The sequence below is a fragment of the Plectropomus leopardus genome, chromosome 11 (genome assembly GCF_008729295.1).
Source record: "Plectropomus leopardus isolate mb chromosome 11, YSFRI_Pleo_2.0, whole genome shotgun sequence".
Classification (NCBI taxonomy): Eukaryota; Metazoa; Chordata; class Actinopteri; order Perciformes; family Serranidae; genus Plectropomus; species Plectropomus leopardus.
This window is the reverse complement of record NC_056473.1, coordinates 28,243,900-28,259,887: the sequence shown is the minus strand read 5'-3', so window position 1 is coordinate 28,259,887 and position 15,988 is coordinate 28,243,900. Positions and strand designations below refer to the sequence as shown.

Sequence of the window (15,988 nt, the reverse complement as noted above, 5' to 3'; positions counted from 1 at the left end):
TCCTAAAGAGACAACTAAATCAGAGATATTTAATTATGTGCCCGTAGCTGCTGTTTAAAGATTAGATAATGAGTTATCAGGATTAGGCTTGGGCGGTATTAAGATATTATGGTGCTCCAGGGCATTAGAAATCCAAAAGGTATGATTTTCAATACTGTCAAAAATACAGACGCTCCTCTTTGAACTGATATAGAAATGTTGTATTGAGCCGATGTACTGTAGTGCACAGCACACACCACCAGAGGTCAGTGTCTACTGGTGGAACCATAGATGGATGACGCTTACCCACTTACCCCAATTACGTTTAAGTGAAGCTGAAATATCCCGGATACAGATGCTGCCATTTTGTGCTGATGATGTTATTGAGAGACGGAGTTCCCGCCAAAACTCCTGTCCAACCAATCGCGAGCAGTCCCATTGAATGTGAGCACATGGATTGGCTGTCACAGCTGTCAGTCATGGCAGAAAATCCCCTTTTTGTAGAATTGAATAACTTATTAAAATCGAGCTTATCATAAAACTACTTGAACAAACTTCAGGGTGATTACCACTACATTCAGATACAGAAACCATCGTTGGGAAAAATGTATTTGGTGTGCACTTTTAGTTTTTAGATTAGCCCGTATTCACTTACATTGAGGGGCGGGCTTTATGATCTGTACTGCAGACAGACACCAGGGGGCGACTGAAATTAAAATGTTACACTTTGGGGGAGCTGTCTATGGTCTATTTTTATATACAGTGTACGGGTGGAACAGGCAGCTAAGCTGAGTAAGATGGCTACTGTGAGTGTGAGCACAATGTTACGTTAAAAAAAAATGCCTTTGCCCCTTTCTGCAAGTATTCTGGATTTAGTTCTGATGATAAAAGTGAGGAAGCCGACACAGACAACGCTGTGTGCACTATTTGCCTCAAGAAAGTAATTCGCGTTCAGCCTGCTGATGTGTTGATATTTGCTGAATCTATGTAAGAAGGCAGCTTTTGTCCTATTTATTCATCATTGTGTAGACCATTAGTATTTAAACCCAGCAAGACTTGTGTAAGTAGGCTAACTACATATTAGACACACAGCATAGTAGGGTAGATAATATCATATGTGCAACAATGACTTCAGCAGCTCCACGCTGCCTCCACGCTGGTGATAGTTGCGGCCAGGGGCTTAATGTTTTTCGGGTTTACTGTCTGTATCTCCCATTCTTGTGAATGTGATATCTCAAGAACACCTTGAGTAAATTTCTTCAAATTTGTCACAAACATTTATTTGGATGATCTGAGTAGATTTTGCTGGTCAAAAGTGAAGGCTGTGACCTTGCGTCCATCTCACTCACGTGAACGCAATGTCCCAAGAAGGCCTCAAGGAGAGTGCTGATGAAGGTGGTGTGAGATATTCTTGATGATATGACGAATCACTGAAAAATATAATATTATTAATTTCAAGAACATACAATTGCTACAAGTTTTATAGTTTAAAATGTGATAATAAAGATTGCTTTAATATTTTCAGTGCGGAGCCATTAGCAATTTTGTTTTAAGCGATGCTTGTTGTTGCTGTGCATATGACAATATGACATCATTCTGTCAACAAGTCAGAATATTGCCATTATCATGATATGATTTTTTCTCATCATGTAAAAAATATACAGGTATTATCACCATCAGTATGATATGGCACAACCCTAGTGTGAGGCCGTAATTCTTTTTCTTCTTTTTTTTAAAAAACACAAATGCTGTCATATACCATACACCCGCTGAAATGTCAGAGGTATGAAGGTATGAAAACATAGATACCGCACAAGCCTAATGAAAAATGTTGTTGTTGAAGCCCTAAAACTTGCATGTTTTGCTCCACATTAGAAACAGTAAAAGTAATGTTTAAACTTAGACACTTTAAGTCATGAAAAATAACAAAATGTTAGAATCACGGAGCAGTCACTGAATATGAGTAGAAAAATACACTTGAATCATTCAAAGTGTGTTTTCTCCTTTCTATAACTGACCCGTCTGTTTTCTGTCGGCAGGAGTTCCCCTTCTTCACCTTGACGTCTTTCCCAACTGGTTTTCTGATTCATGTCGGTGGAGTGGTCAGCGCCCGCTCTGTTAAACTGCTGGACCGCATACACAACCCTGGTAAGTGCAGCGCACACAAACACACTATGTCTTAATGTAGCTTGTCCACTGTCCTGTGAAACGATTTGAGTGAGCTCCTCCATTGACCTACAGTATCGTGTAAGTGTGCGGTCTTGTTGCAACTGAGCTGTTAGTTAATGCTGCCCACAAACCTCTTGTGTTGAACAGTTTTCCTGTGTATGGTCCAATCTGTTTGATTGTTTTAGAGAAATTATGTTGAGAGACTTAAGTTATGTTCGAGTCCTAAAGCAGGTGAAAGCTGTTCCTGGTCATACTTACAGTATAGGCTGCAGCTTTGTAGCATTTTAATGGAAATAAAGTCAGCATAGGTTATCAACAGCTGTGTCAAAGTTTTATGGATAGGGGCAACTTTCACCTTGTGGTTTGACTGATTGGCTTTGTGTAACGTGTAGTTTGTGCCAGTTATGTGATGGCTGTGTGTGTGTGTGTGTGTGTGTGCGTGTGTGTGTGTGTGTGTTCTGGTTGCTGTGTAATTGTGTGCTGTGCTGCTGCCCCCGGAGGTGAGGTGCAATCGTGGTGCATGGCTGCAGTCTGTTGCCTGCTGCTTCTGTTGTCTGGTGTTGTTGGCTGCAGGTGGTGCTATGGTGACCTACTATTGTGGTGTTTTATTTTTTCACGCAGGCTTCTTATCTTTTGTCAAAACCCGTATTTTCATGTATTATGTAGACTGTTAAAATTAGATTTATATCAATGACAATAAGACACTTGCTTATTGAGGGTTTTACCTGAGTCCACTCTGTAGCCTCAGTATTTTTTCCCTTTGCTCGGTTTAAAGGCCTTTGACCACAATCAAGGTGGTCTGAGAATTAAGGGAGACGGGAGGGCTGATAAATGTTGGCTGAGTTAGGATGAGCGGGGTTCTTTTCAGAAATGGACAAGGGAACCAAAACGAGCTATCCAAAAAAAGGATATTACTAACACAGTGATTAAACCTACACTATTCTTGTCTAAACTAGTGTAAACTGAATAGTTCTCCCTGATTCAAATTGCATATTTAACTTCAAAACCAGTCTGAAAGGAGCCCTGTTCACTGTTGCTTTGCCATTACTGTATCATCTACAGAGCAACATTAAAGGTACCCTGTGGAGTTTGTCACCACAAGTGCACTATGAAGCATTAAACAGGCCCCTCCCTTTTTTTAAAAAATTGAGTATAAGGATGCATGTTAGGGCTGCGCCGGTGTAAAAAAAAAAATTTGAAAGGGTCTGAGACAGAACGGGATTAAATGGGATTTAGCATCATCTTCAATCAAAGAGTAGCTTGACAGTCAGGAGCGTTCACTCTGCAGCAAAATTGGGAGACCAAAACGTCACAAGAAGCAAACTGCACAGCACACGGACAGGCAAAAAAAATTTAAAAAAAGAGAGCTTGACCATCTCTCGCCGACTGATGATTCAAATCTTCAACTTTTAAGGGGCAGCCCCACTCCTCTTCTTCATATTGTGACATTTACAGTCAGTTAAGACACCTCTTTCATCTGTTTCAAATACAATATGTTGCCCTTGTGTTTCTTTTAAGAGACTCTGCCATATCTCGTCTCTTTTCCCAAAAAACACATGATCTCAATGTGTGCTCATTGTTCCTCCTTCCACCTCGACGGAAATATGATCTCCGTCATGAAATGTTGCTTAGCTCAAGTCCCATCAGACACTAGTGGCGCTGTTAATCGATTCATAAACATACATAATATCATGTTAATTTGGTTGTCTTATGGCTTATTATTACTAATGCTATACAAATTGGATTTAGCGCTGTGACGCTGTTGGCTGACGATGTAGGCTACTCTTTAATTTACCAGAGCATTTCATAACGACAAATGCCAGTTTGCATAAAATCAAACATTTGAGCTTGTTGACTGGACTGGCAAAACACTGGAAAACGACCCAGCTCTAACACACATGCACAAGCATGTAGATGATGCAATACATTGACCACTGGTGGCGATAAAGTGCAAAAATTTAAAATGAAATATTTGCTTTTGTAAGGAGGGTTTGTTTAGACCTCAAGTATACACAAAATGTAGGACGGAAGCCTTTGGTCACATTAAATAATTAAATAATCTTCATAATAATTTGATTAAACAATGTGCCGGTTGTGGCTCCGGAGGAAGAGTAGTTATCCACTAATCAGTAGACAAGTGGTTTTATCCTCGGCTCCTTCAGATTGCATATCGAAGTATCTTTGGGAAAGAAATTAAACCCGAAATTGCTCCTGATGACAGCTCTATCAATGTATGAGTGTGCAGGTGGCACCTTGTATGGTAGCCTTGGCCGCAAGTGTATGAATGTGTGGGTGAATGTGAAGTATAAAAACGTTTTGAGTGGTTTGGAAGGCTATAAAGGTGCTTTACAAGTGCAGGTCGATGTACCATTTGACACTGCGTTTTGGTGGGAAAACGTAAGCTGCTTACACAAAAACTCCACAGGACACCTTTTTAAGTTTAGAAAGTATGCAAGCGATAGACTGCTACTGCATGCTCCTTTTTTGTACTCTATAGCTTCTTTTTCCTAAAATTTTTTAACAAACATGTAGCTTTTGCTCATCTCTTTTCTCCTCTTTTCCTCGTCAGTCGTCTTCTTTAGAATTGTGTTATTAGGCCTGAACACAGTTTGTCTTTGCATAGTGAAGTGCTGTCTGTCTCTGCATAGTGACTGTGGAGTGCTGCTGTTGTGCTGTGCTTGTTTGTTAGACTGTCTCTTCTTTTCTTTTTCTCTCTTTTCTGTACTAACGGTGTGTTCTGGCCCAGCCTTGGGTAACACGCGCTCATACAAACTGCTAGACTGGAATAGTGTCACTGCAGGTATTTCCCCCTTTTACTGCTCTCACCCACAGGAGTGATGGCAGCTCAGTGAAGTTAAACGTGTGTCCTCTTAGCTTAGCGAGCGCCTGACATTTAACCAACGTTGCCTAAATATCCACAAATTCAACACTAGCTGGATATTGTATCACTGTCATTTGATAAATTCAGTGAGCTGCCATCCTCCTCTCTCTAATCTGTGTGAGTGTGCGCTGAGCTGAGTTGAGCATGCGCTGTGTCCCCACCCCACCCCATCCAGCCTGGCCTGGCTCCCCCCCTCCCTACCCAGCTCATCCTGCTGCACAGAAGAGCTGCAGCTCTTTCCTAATGTTATCCCAGCGCTGCTCTAACGCTTCCTGAATCAGCATCGTAGTCAAACCTGTCTAGACCAGAGGAGGTTTAGGAGGTTTACTCTGTAACAAAGAGCCACTGACCGGGCATGTGCATCCCTAACTCACTTGGGCCGTATTCATACTGAGAGAAAGAGAGAGAACGAGAGAAGGAGGGATGGATGGATGCATGGAAGGCAGATTGATTTGATGGGTGGCAGCTGAGGAAAATTAAAAAGTGGATTTGGGATGTATGAGGGGGATGGAAGGAAAGATATGAGCTTGGGGATTGGAGGAAGGATGATATCACTCAAACTAGACTAGATTTGATGGACTCTGGTGAATGAATATGGCCCTTCTCTGCCCATGAGCGTGCACATGGTCATGAGCGTGCACGTTGGTGAGCCTGTGCCTGTGTGACATGCTGCTTCCGGTTCGAAGGAACCCACCTCGTGGGCCTGATGCCTGGCCATCAGTCATTATTCTTCATTTTCAGTTGATCTCCCATTATTTTCCCCTCATTCGTTCCTCTTCCCCGTCTCACCCAGAAGTTCTCTTTTTTTGGGGCTTCGTCAGCATGTGGCCCTCTCAGGGAGTCATTGGGTGCGGCTCAATACTCTAATGTAGCTTTTTTTTTTAATGTGCTGTTTCATTGACTCAGAAACTAGTGAGATTAAACTCACAACTGGCAGCGATAAGGCTCTCATGAACAATTAAACAGAGGTGGTATTGATGCAAAGCCTCATGAGACTATTGAAACACACCCATGGTTTAGCCTAAGTATGATGAAGGCTCAATCCGTTTTGAATTGAAATCCTTTTATCACAATGATGGGAACAATCTAACCACAGCAGCCACCGGATCTTTTATATAATTACTGTTTAACCAGCCAGCAAGATTTCCTTTCAATAGTCAGACCACCACAGCCGGCTGGTGACTGAATCTCTCTCCTGTGTCCTTTCTGTTAGTGCGGCTGGCTGAAAGGAGACAAAGAGAAGAGGGACGATACATTTTTAGACAATGCACATTTAAGGAAAGCCAGTGAGAAGAGACACAAGTAACCTAACCATTGACTTTGCCTTCATCATCATCCTCAAACTCTCATGTCATCGTTCTCATCGTCACTTTGTTTCACACACTGATAGTTAGTTTTGGCTTGCTTTGATACACCATTTTATTCATGTATCATCAGAAAATACAAAGTGCACTGTCTGATGTCTCCTTATTTTATCAGATTAGATACAGAAGATTACTTAATTAATTAATTTGATTAAATTTGGAATTGTCAGGCGGTTTTGAAATCAGACTATGCTGACAATACTTAGTTAGATTTAGTGATAACTCATCATTAGCTAGACTTTAATGTTTTGCTAGATAATTCAGCCAAACAGAGTTTTTCTTTTTCTTTTTTGTGAAAGCTGTCTCATTCAGAATTTTGTGTTTTGCAGATGAGCCAGAGACTCGTGACGCCTGGTGGGAAGAGATTCGCCAAGAGATCAAATCTCACGCCAAAGCTCTGGGTTGCCATGCTGTTGTCGGGTACAGCGAGAGCACTAGCATCTGGTATGTAGTAATGAATCATTGTGTCCCAAAAATAGACGTTACGTGGGCGGGCCAACCAGGTATATTTTTGACTACCAAAGTACATTTGGTGTCCTTTTTTAGCATTTTTTTATTTTTGTTTCTTCACCTTCAGAGAGAACTACGCCACCCACGATCAGCTAACTCGTGGATAGAGCTGGGCAATACATTGATATTATATCCGTCCCGTGATGTGACTAGATAACATCTTGGATTGTTCTAGCTGTTCTATTATTTTCCTTTACCCACTTTTTCATTATATCCAAATCACTCGTGATTATTTATCAAAAATCCCATTGTGTAAATATTTTGTGAAAGCACTAATAGTCAACACTTCATTATTGTCGCAGTATCGATATTTCGGTATTTAGCCAGGGATATTGTGAAATTTGATTTTCTCCACATTGCCCAGCTCTTCTCCTCCCGTTCCTGTTCATTCTGCCGCCACTGTCTTCACACTGAAGCAATGGTGTTGTGGTGAATGTTACCCCGCTGAATAGTTTCCTTTCTATTTAAATAATGCTTTTCACATCTTCCCCCCTCCATAGTAAATATTAGGGTTTTAGCATCTTACGACCGGCATCAAAAGTTTTGGCATGTTATGTATTTTCTCTGAGAGTGAATATGACAAAAAAAAACACACTGATACACACCAAATAATAATAACTTTATTTATTTTATATAGCACTGTTAAAAACAGAGTTTACAAAGTGTTTTGACAAACAAGACAAAGCAGAAGCGAGGGAAGTTTCTTGCAGAAAAATAAATACCAAGCTTTGATAATAGAAATATTTAATAAATGAAAATATTCTATTAAAGGGTACGCATAATTATGTCTCGCTTGTAGCAGACCATTTTCACTAGTATATTTAGACCTGCACATACATGGAGAAATATTGCTTATTTATCTGTTTTTGCCTGCTTTGTCTATAGTTGATGTTTCTGTTACAAACCAGATGTCTTTGACACATGAGGTTTCACGTCATTTCCTCATTCTCTTCCATTTCTTTCTCTTTTGATCTTTCCGTTTCCCCTCAACACAGCGAGGAGGTGTGTATCCTGTCAGCATCAGGCACAGCCGCCATCCTGAATCCTCGTTACATGCGTGAAGGCTGCCTCGACATCGGAATCACCGACCACAGGTTGCTGTGATTCAGAGACTGATCAAACTGATGTTAATCCTTGTGTGTGTGTGTGTGTGTGTGTGTGTGTGTGTGTGTACATATGTACAGTTTATGTCTGCATAGCCATTGATCTACGGAGGCTGATACCAGGTGGTGTGTGTTGTTCCTCAGGTTTGAGGAGCCGTCTCCCCCGAGCTGTGGCTTCTGCCACATCCCATATGATGAGATCAACATGCCATTTCCTGCCCAGCTCACCTACTGTTACCACTGCAGGCGACAAAAGGTCTCAAATATAATTTTTGTTTGCCTAAATCAAAGACTCATGCATGTTTATCATATCTTGAATTAATGCACTTTGATGAAAAAGTCTGAATTTATTGCAGTAATTGATTTTGTTTTTAAGGTTCCTGATGTGCTGTTCACGACAATCGACCTGCCGCCAGAAGCGGCTGTCACAGGGAAGGGCTGCCTCATCCAGGCCAGGTGAACCTCCTCACAGTTAAATGGTTTCAGTCTTTTGCTATGATTACTAAAACTGAGAAGTACCACCCACCAAAACAGCTAGAAAATGGATATGAACATATACAGCACGGAATATTTCCAGCGACTCTTGTCAGATATGATAACTAAGATAAATGTACTGATGTCTTTGTGCACGCACATTGACGCACACTCATATGTGTTGATGTGTGCCTGTATGTGTGTGTGCCTGTGTTTGTGGTACCAGTTATTGTGGTAAATTATATCTTATGAATTGAAAGTCATGTATTTAGCTTAATTTATTTGCATAAACTTGCATATATGTACCAGTTACTATGATGATGATTATTATTACTATTATTATAATTATTAATTAATTTATTTTTATACTGTATGTTTTGTTTTGTGTTGTATCTTTGGCTTTGTGTATTTTTTAACTTCCTTTTTTTTTATACTGTATGTTTTGTTTTGTGTTGTATCTTTGGCTTTGTGTATTTTTTAACTTCCTTTTTTAGTGTGATCAGTAACTGATCAGCTGTGTCATATAATTTCTTAAAAAAAAGTCTCACACCAAGAGCCAAGTTAAATTAAAATTATATTATATCTTTCATTCCAGTGCTTGACTTCACATAGAGATGATCGTATAGAAATTTCATTAATAAAATCACAAATTATTAAGTTTAATAGCAACACTGTTATTAAAAAAAAACCCAGTAACAGGCTACGCAAAATGGAGCCTTGCATGCAAGACATTTATTAAAGTGTATTAATGCCACTGTTAATTGTCTTCCAGACTGTGTCGTTTTAAAAAAAAGGCCCAGGGTGAAGTGAACGCGACAGCCATCTCCAACCTGCTGCCTTTCATGGAGTACGAGCTACACACGCAGCTGATGAACAAGCTGAAGCTGCGGAGCATGAACGCTCTGTTTGGCTTACACATACAGATCAGTGTCGGAGAAAACATGCTCCTGGGTTTGGCTGTAGGTCAACATTTCAGGTTATCAGCTTAATCAGCAATAAAAGTGTTTGCTGCAACACTGTCCTTAAAATTTACATGTTTGTTCAGTCTGCTACAGGCGTGTACCTGACAGCCCTGCCAGCACCAGGTGGCATCCAGATAGCGGGGAAGACTCCTGGTGACCTGAGCAATGAGCACCACATCCTCACCATCCAGAAAAGGATCAATGACACGATAGCCAGGAACAAAGAGCTCTATCAAATAAACCCTCCGGTGAGAGACACACAATGGATGCATGGACAGGAAATTAATGTATGGAAGATGAGATTTGTGATTAAGTCTGCAAATTATCCCTTAATATCCCAGATTTACGCTGCTAAATTTATACAATGTTTATTTCAACACGACAGTAGCCAGCATGTCATGTGGGTTTTAGCCCGAAATATAAATACTGTAAACAGAAAAACAAAAAATATTTAAAAAAGATGTTTAGATGTGCTGGAAACTTTGCATTTACCCAGAAAAAAAATGTGGATCTTTTTTTCAATATTTTTCAAATATTTTTAATTTCCCAGTATTTTTTTTGAGGACTTTGAAGTCAGATGTAAGAATAATACAGTTTATAGCCATTAAATACTAAAGCTGCATGATATGAGGAAAATATGTGAGATACACCGTCGCCTGGGTCCAGACCTTTGAAATAAATTGAGTTTGAGTTGACATTTAAGGAGTTGCAAATTCTGTCTGATATCAGGCAAATAACAATGTTAAATAGTCCAAAAAGGTTCATTTTGTTTACACTGAAACTTATTCAATAATTTATTTATCAACAGTCTTGTAATTTAAGGTGTTTTTTATCTTTACCTTGACATGCTTTGACTGCTGCTGTTGATAAGAAAAAGATTGAAAAAAAAAAGAATAACATTATTGAATATTGCAATAACAATATTACTTTAGATAAACAGAAATCAAAGTATTCACTTCTGCCTTTCTGCTACTTCAAGTAAAGCTAAAATACAACAAATTGCTTTTTATGCTGAAAACTTTTTTTTTGCCAACATTCTTTTATAAAACAAATAACATATTGAGCTGAACACAAAAAGGCACCGATCCAAAATGAATTACAGTTACATTATAAGGAATACTTCACCCATAAATTAACATTTGTGTATCAATTACTCAGTTTTTTTTTTCTTTGAATTTGTAAAGAAAACCATGTTGCCTCCACAGAAAACATATTTATTTATTGATTGATTAATTGGGGACCACATACACGTATGACTGGATAAATGAGACTTGGATTATACTGCATGAGTCTTATGAGAGTTTATAAAATTATGTTTTTTCACATATTAAAGGTACACAGCATGACTGACATACAAATGAGTATTTTGTAGTTTAAGTATTCCTTTAAAGTTCAGTTTGTATTAATAGTCTTTCAACTCACTCAAAAAAATCTTATTGCAATATCGCAGTGTATTGCGATGCTTTTATTGCACAAGTTGTGATGACAAAATATATATATATATATATATATATATATATATATATATATATTGTGCAGCCCTATCAAATACCTAAGATTCGTGCCTCTGTGTCACATACACTGTTTTTATCAAGTTAACAAGGTTTTATTATACACAAAAAGTTTAGCGATTCTTGTACACAAACAGATTTATTTTGTGCTGAACTATTTAAGTATAAATCGCTCCACTCGTGTTAAAATCATGTACGTTATCATACATCATATATAGTCTGTTTTTTGTGAATCATGATAAACTTACCCCTCTTGTCTCTCTCTGGTCATTAAAGAAATTATTTGCCCTGGACCCTGAGGTGTTCTGCGGCATGAACATGGTACTGAGCACGGCAACTTTTAGCTGTGAGACACAGCAAAGCATGACAAATATTTCACTTTATTAATCGCAATACTACTTCACTTTTACTGTAACTGTATGGCTGCTCTTAACTCGGGACGTTTGGGAGCAGGTAGATGTGTAAACCACTCCAGAGTCAACTTGAGGGCAACCCACTGTAGACTCGAATCTGTGATTACGGCCATCTACCCTGCCCATTCACACTCTCACCTGTGTATGTTTTTTATGGTGTGTGTGTGTGTGTGTGTTTGTGCCACTCCTTACTCTTCCAGATCCATATTCAAATTAACACCAACCATGTGTGTGTGTGTGTGTGTGTGTGTGTGTGTGTGTGAGAGATGGTGAAGCTCATTGGGTACTCGAGTGAGTGTGAGCATGTGGTGCGTTTATTAACATAGACTTTCTACTAGCAGTGCGGTCGGGGCAGATGTGCGATGCAGATGTGGCCTGCTGTGGTGTTCACTTTGACATCCCGTCTGCTTAGGTTTTGCGTCCCTCTTCTTACAGGAGCTGACGGAGGAGGTGGTGGGTTCTCCGATTCCTGAGCCGAGGCAACGATCTAGACTTTTTCCGCTCCCACTCGGAAAGCTCAGATGAACTGTCAGAACTGGACCTCTCCCATGGCAAGAAGGATGCCTTCGTCTTGGAGGTGAATGTCTAAAACAAAACGTGTATGCAATTACTTCCAGGGTGAAGTGTAACTATTTGTGGGCTGTTTCCATAGATTGATGACACTGATGCTGTGGAGGACATCCACTCCCTCCTCACTGATGCACCTACTCCTGCAGGTATGCTCGGTCGACTCACTGCATCACACATGCTCAGTCAGTTATCTCCTGAACAGGTCAAAGCTCTAAAAAAAAAATGCCTTTTCTAAACGGGACCCTATTGACTCCCACTTGTCTCGGATTGTCACTCCGTGTGGAGCCAATTTTAAAGCTAAATAAAGCTCCCTTCATTAGGGTGTAAGGTGTAAATACAGCTGCAATCTTTGGGACAAACTTCCCTCTCTGCAACAAAAAAGGAGCCATCATAGTATGTGGTAACCATGCAGAAAAATCAAGATTACTCCCTTTTTATGTTCTTTTTTATTGGATCTGTAGGCTGTGCTGCTGTTTACCAGAAGTTTGGTCAGCTAATATAATTCATTTGCCATTAAAATAAGTAAACAAATCTCTAAATAAATAAGTAAATTAATAAATGATAAATACATAATTAGAAATAAAACATAGGGCTGAGATTATTAGGAAACGTTTATTTTCTTTTACTTTTGTAAACATTTGGCTTTTCACTCTGTTTAAAAGCTACTCAGTTTTTGCAACAGTTCTGTAGCACTTTAAAATTAAAATTAACATACTAGAAAAGGGCATATTTGATCCTAAATATAAATGTAGCATCTAAGACATTACTGTCTGTACAACAATATTAAATGTCATTAATATTAAATCTCAGTTTGAGCAGTTTACATTCCTAAGGGTAGTCGCATGAACTTAATTTGTATATGAATATCAATACGGCTTTGCACACGGTCAGTAACTCGGCAGCTGTGCATCCTCGCCGTTGGAGGGTTTAGTTACACTCTATATAAGGTAGTGGGACGACACTTCATGTGGCCGACTGCGTGAACACAGAAACAGAGTGGACGTGTGTGGGGAGAGGGTTTGGGGGCTGGTTTCTCTGCTTCATCATCCACGTTAACATTTCCACTTTTATATCTTCAGGTTTCTACAGCTGCAACTCTGAGGTCATGCCTGGGATTTTGAACTGGACTTCAGGAGTTCAGGTTACTGTTACTCTTTACAACCTTCACAGATTACAGCAAACGTTTTTTGTTGCTTTCACAAAACACAATTTTGGGGCCCGTTTTTAATGCACATGCACATTCTGCCATTTTGCACATTTGATATTTTCCAACCAGTAGAAGCATCAAACATTTCCATTTAAAAAATATGATTACATATAATTTTGGCAACTGACTGTACTTTTTGACAGTGTTTCCAAACTGTTCAACCACTGGGTCCAGATGACTCCTCAGTCATTAGTTCACGGTCTGCACATAAGAGAAATGACCACATATTCAGTTTGATTTGACAAATTGTAAATAACATTAGGGCTTCAAACAGAATAAAATAAAACATATTGCAAAAATAAAGTGCAATTAGGTAAAAACCAGGGCTGTTTCTTTTGTTTATTCTGTGTATTACTGTTACTGTCTTACAGATGTTTACATCGGTGAGGGTCTTCAGGTTGAGTAATGCCAATCTCACTAACCAAGGCTTGAACAAGATCTTCACTGACCTGTGTGAGAATCTGCTAAAGGTAAGAAAACCATCATTGATCAGGTGGTACTCTCACCAGATGTTGTTTATACGCTGTTTATCATGGTTGTGTTTTGAACGTGGATATTAAAGTGAACTCATTTTTTTTTTTTGAAGAGTTTTTACTTCAAGTTGCGCTCCATGATCCCGTGCTGTCTGTGTAAGCTCAACTTCACTGTAGCAGTGCCAGAAGAAGAACTCATACAGGTGAGAGGTTTCAGGCTGGCTCTGCTTTGTGAAATTTCAAACAAAACAGAATTGATTTGTCAGATTTTAGGCTTTCTTTACTTGTCTCTACTTTCTTTACTGTACCTATGTCTGTGTGTCTCCCAGGTCGCAGTGACAGCGGTTGCCATGACGTTTGACAAAGACCAGTCTCAAGAGAAATCAGCAGACAAGCCCACCGTCAGAGGTCTGTATGGTTAAAGGAGATAATTTGTGGTTTGGGGGAAGTTTTTAATGTTTTCTACTCACCCAAAGTCAGACCGTCTAATTCAGGATTCCTACACAGTATGGAAAATGTATTTTTGTAATTTCCAGGTATGGATATGTATGGAAAAAAGGGAGATTAATGTTGCTATTCTGTCTCTTGAAATATAAAAATCTGAATTTCCAAAATTATTGATGTATTAATTACAATATATAGTTAAATTAGATCTCTAAATTAGATTAGTCTACTGTATCTTTGGACAGTTTATAAGCTCTATATCTGAGAGGAGCTGCTGCTCTCATAGTCATGCAGCTGCTGAACTAAGATAAGGCTGATATCAATATTAAACATGCCTTGAAACAGAAGAAACATCGAAAGGCTTTTAAGGGTTTGTCTCAGCAAAGTCTAAGACCATGCTACTCTAAACATTTAAGAAACATCACTTCTATTGTGTTTTATGTTTAAAAATCATGTGTCTGTGTAATTTTACATTCCTCTTTTCAGGAGTTAGTGAGACAGAAGAGCAGCTGCAGTTTCCCCTGGAGTTATGTGCAGACCCGTCATCCACCAACATTCAGCCATCATCCAAAATCTCAGGTAGCCTTTAATCATATTTTTTTTATTATTGCTCCGCGACCTCCTCCTCTGCCCTGCTTCATTAACAGGCATTGCCCATCTCCTCCACTAACAACTTTAGGTACAGTCTCTTTACTCACCCCAGCTGCAAAACTCTGCCAAAATCAGCTGGTTGTGGTTCGTTCACCAGGTAAACAAACAGTGATGTGTCATAGCCCCGTGTGTTCTGTTTTGATGTGAACTTAGATGACCGTGTGAAGTTGTCTAGATGAGGCGTCATGTTCCTAAAGCAGCATGGCTTACTTTGTGGTCACATGATATGAACACAGTTACAAGCAGCAAGCTCTGTCTATAGCTAGCACGCTGACTGGAGCGTTACAGATTTGGAGGTGAAAGCTAAGTAACACATGCTGTGCTAGCCTTGTGGCGAGAACAAGGGATTGATCCTGAACCTTTTTCGCTTCCTGCAAAGCGCAAAGGTAGACTTTGATGTCTGTGTGTGTGTGACAGGTGTCCCAGAGAGTACCAACGTCTCATCCAGAGGTGAGCCCCCTTCCCCTCAACCATCTCTCCCTGCTACCAAAACTACTACACTGCCCTGTTTTGACTTTTCATCCTTTTGTCTCGGACAGAGTTATCCTGCACCACTCCCAAACCTCATCCACTTTTGTTCTTTTCTTTTTCGTTTTCTGTGTCCTTTTTTTTTTCTCTTGTTCACGTTGTTGTTGTTGCGTTTGTGTATGTTCGGGTGTGGGCTACGTGTGTGTGTTGTATGTGTGTGTGTGTGTGTGTTTGTGTGTGTGTGTGTGTGTGTGTGTGTATGTGTGTGTTCTCTCCAGCTGCCTCGGTTGATTACGGTTCCTTTGCAGACAGATGCAGCACCTGGCTAGAGCTGCTTAGGCTGAAAGCTCACACCATAAGACGAGGATCAGTTAAGACAAGTAGGAGGACACAGTCTCTAGCACACTCCGGTGATCATACCCACAAATACAGAACACAGTATCAACCAATCACACACACACACGCACACATATACATGCTCGCATACACTCACACAGCCCTCCATGCATGCCGCTGGGGGCGGAGCAATCTTAAATCAAGCACCAGCTTTTTAGCTAGAGTGTGAACGTTGAAGCACCGCCCCTCAGAGGGATCCACAGTCAGCAGCTTGGCTTTGAAATGCCTGTAGCCATGGCAACCATGCTGACAAATTAATAGAAAGTCAAATCTTTTTGCATTCAGCGTGCTTGTATTTTTCTGGATCTGTAAGGCTTGCTGCACTTTGATGATAATTACTGGAAGAATTCATTTGATTTTTCTCTGCATTTGCATAAGTGAATGTACTTTAGATGAGAAGACGTACATGATTT

The 15,988-nt window shown here is 39.8% G+C and overlaps 1 protein-coding gene across 1 annotated transcript in view; it reads left to right on the top strand.

Annotated features, from left to right (window-relative positions):
- Positions 1–15,988, top strand: part of c2cd5 (C2 calcium dependent domain containing 5) — a 31,623-nt gene that overhangs the window by 12,480 nt on the left and 3,155 nt on the right. The window contains 18 exon segments of the mRNA XM_042495975.1: positions 2,019–2,127; positions 6,723–6,837; positions 7,899–7,997; positions 8,151–8,262; positions 8,383–8,462; positions 9,253–9,439; positions 9,526–9,690; positions 11,230–11,274; positions 11,802–11,861; positions 11,863–11,943; positions 12,019–12,082; positions 13,016–13,077; positions 13,515–13,613; positions 13,730–13,819; positions 13,946–14,024; positions 14,547–14,639; positions 15,129–15,161; positions 15,488–15,589. Of these exon segments, the coding sequence (XP_042351909.1) occupies positions 2,019–2,127; positions 6,723–6,837; positions 7,899–7,997; positions 8,151–8,262; positions 8,383–8,462; positions 9,253–9,439; positions 9,526–9,690; positions 11,230–11,274; positions 11,802–11,861; positions 11,863–11,943; positions 12,019–12,082; positions 13,016–13,077; positions 13,515–13,613; positions 13,730–13,819; positions 13,946–14,024; positions 14,547–14,639; positions 15,129–15,161; positions 15,488–15,589 (1,675 nt within the window).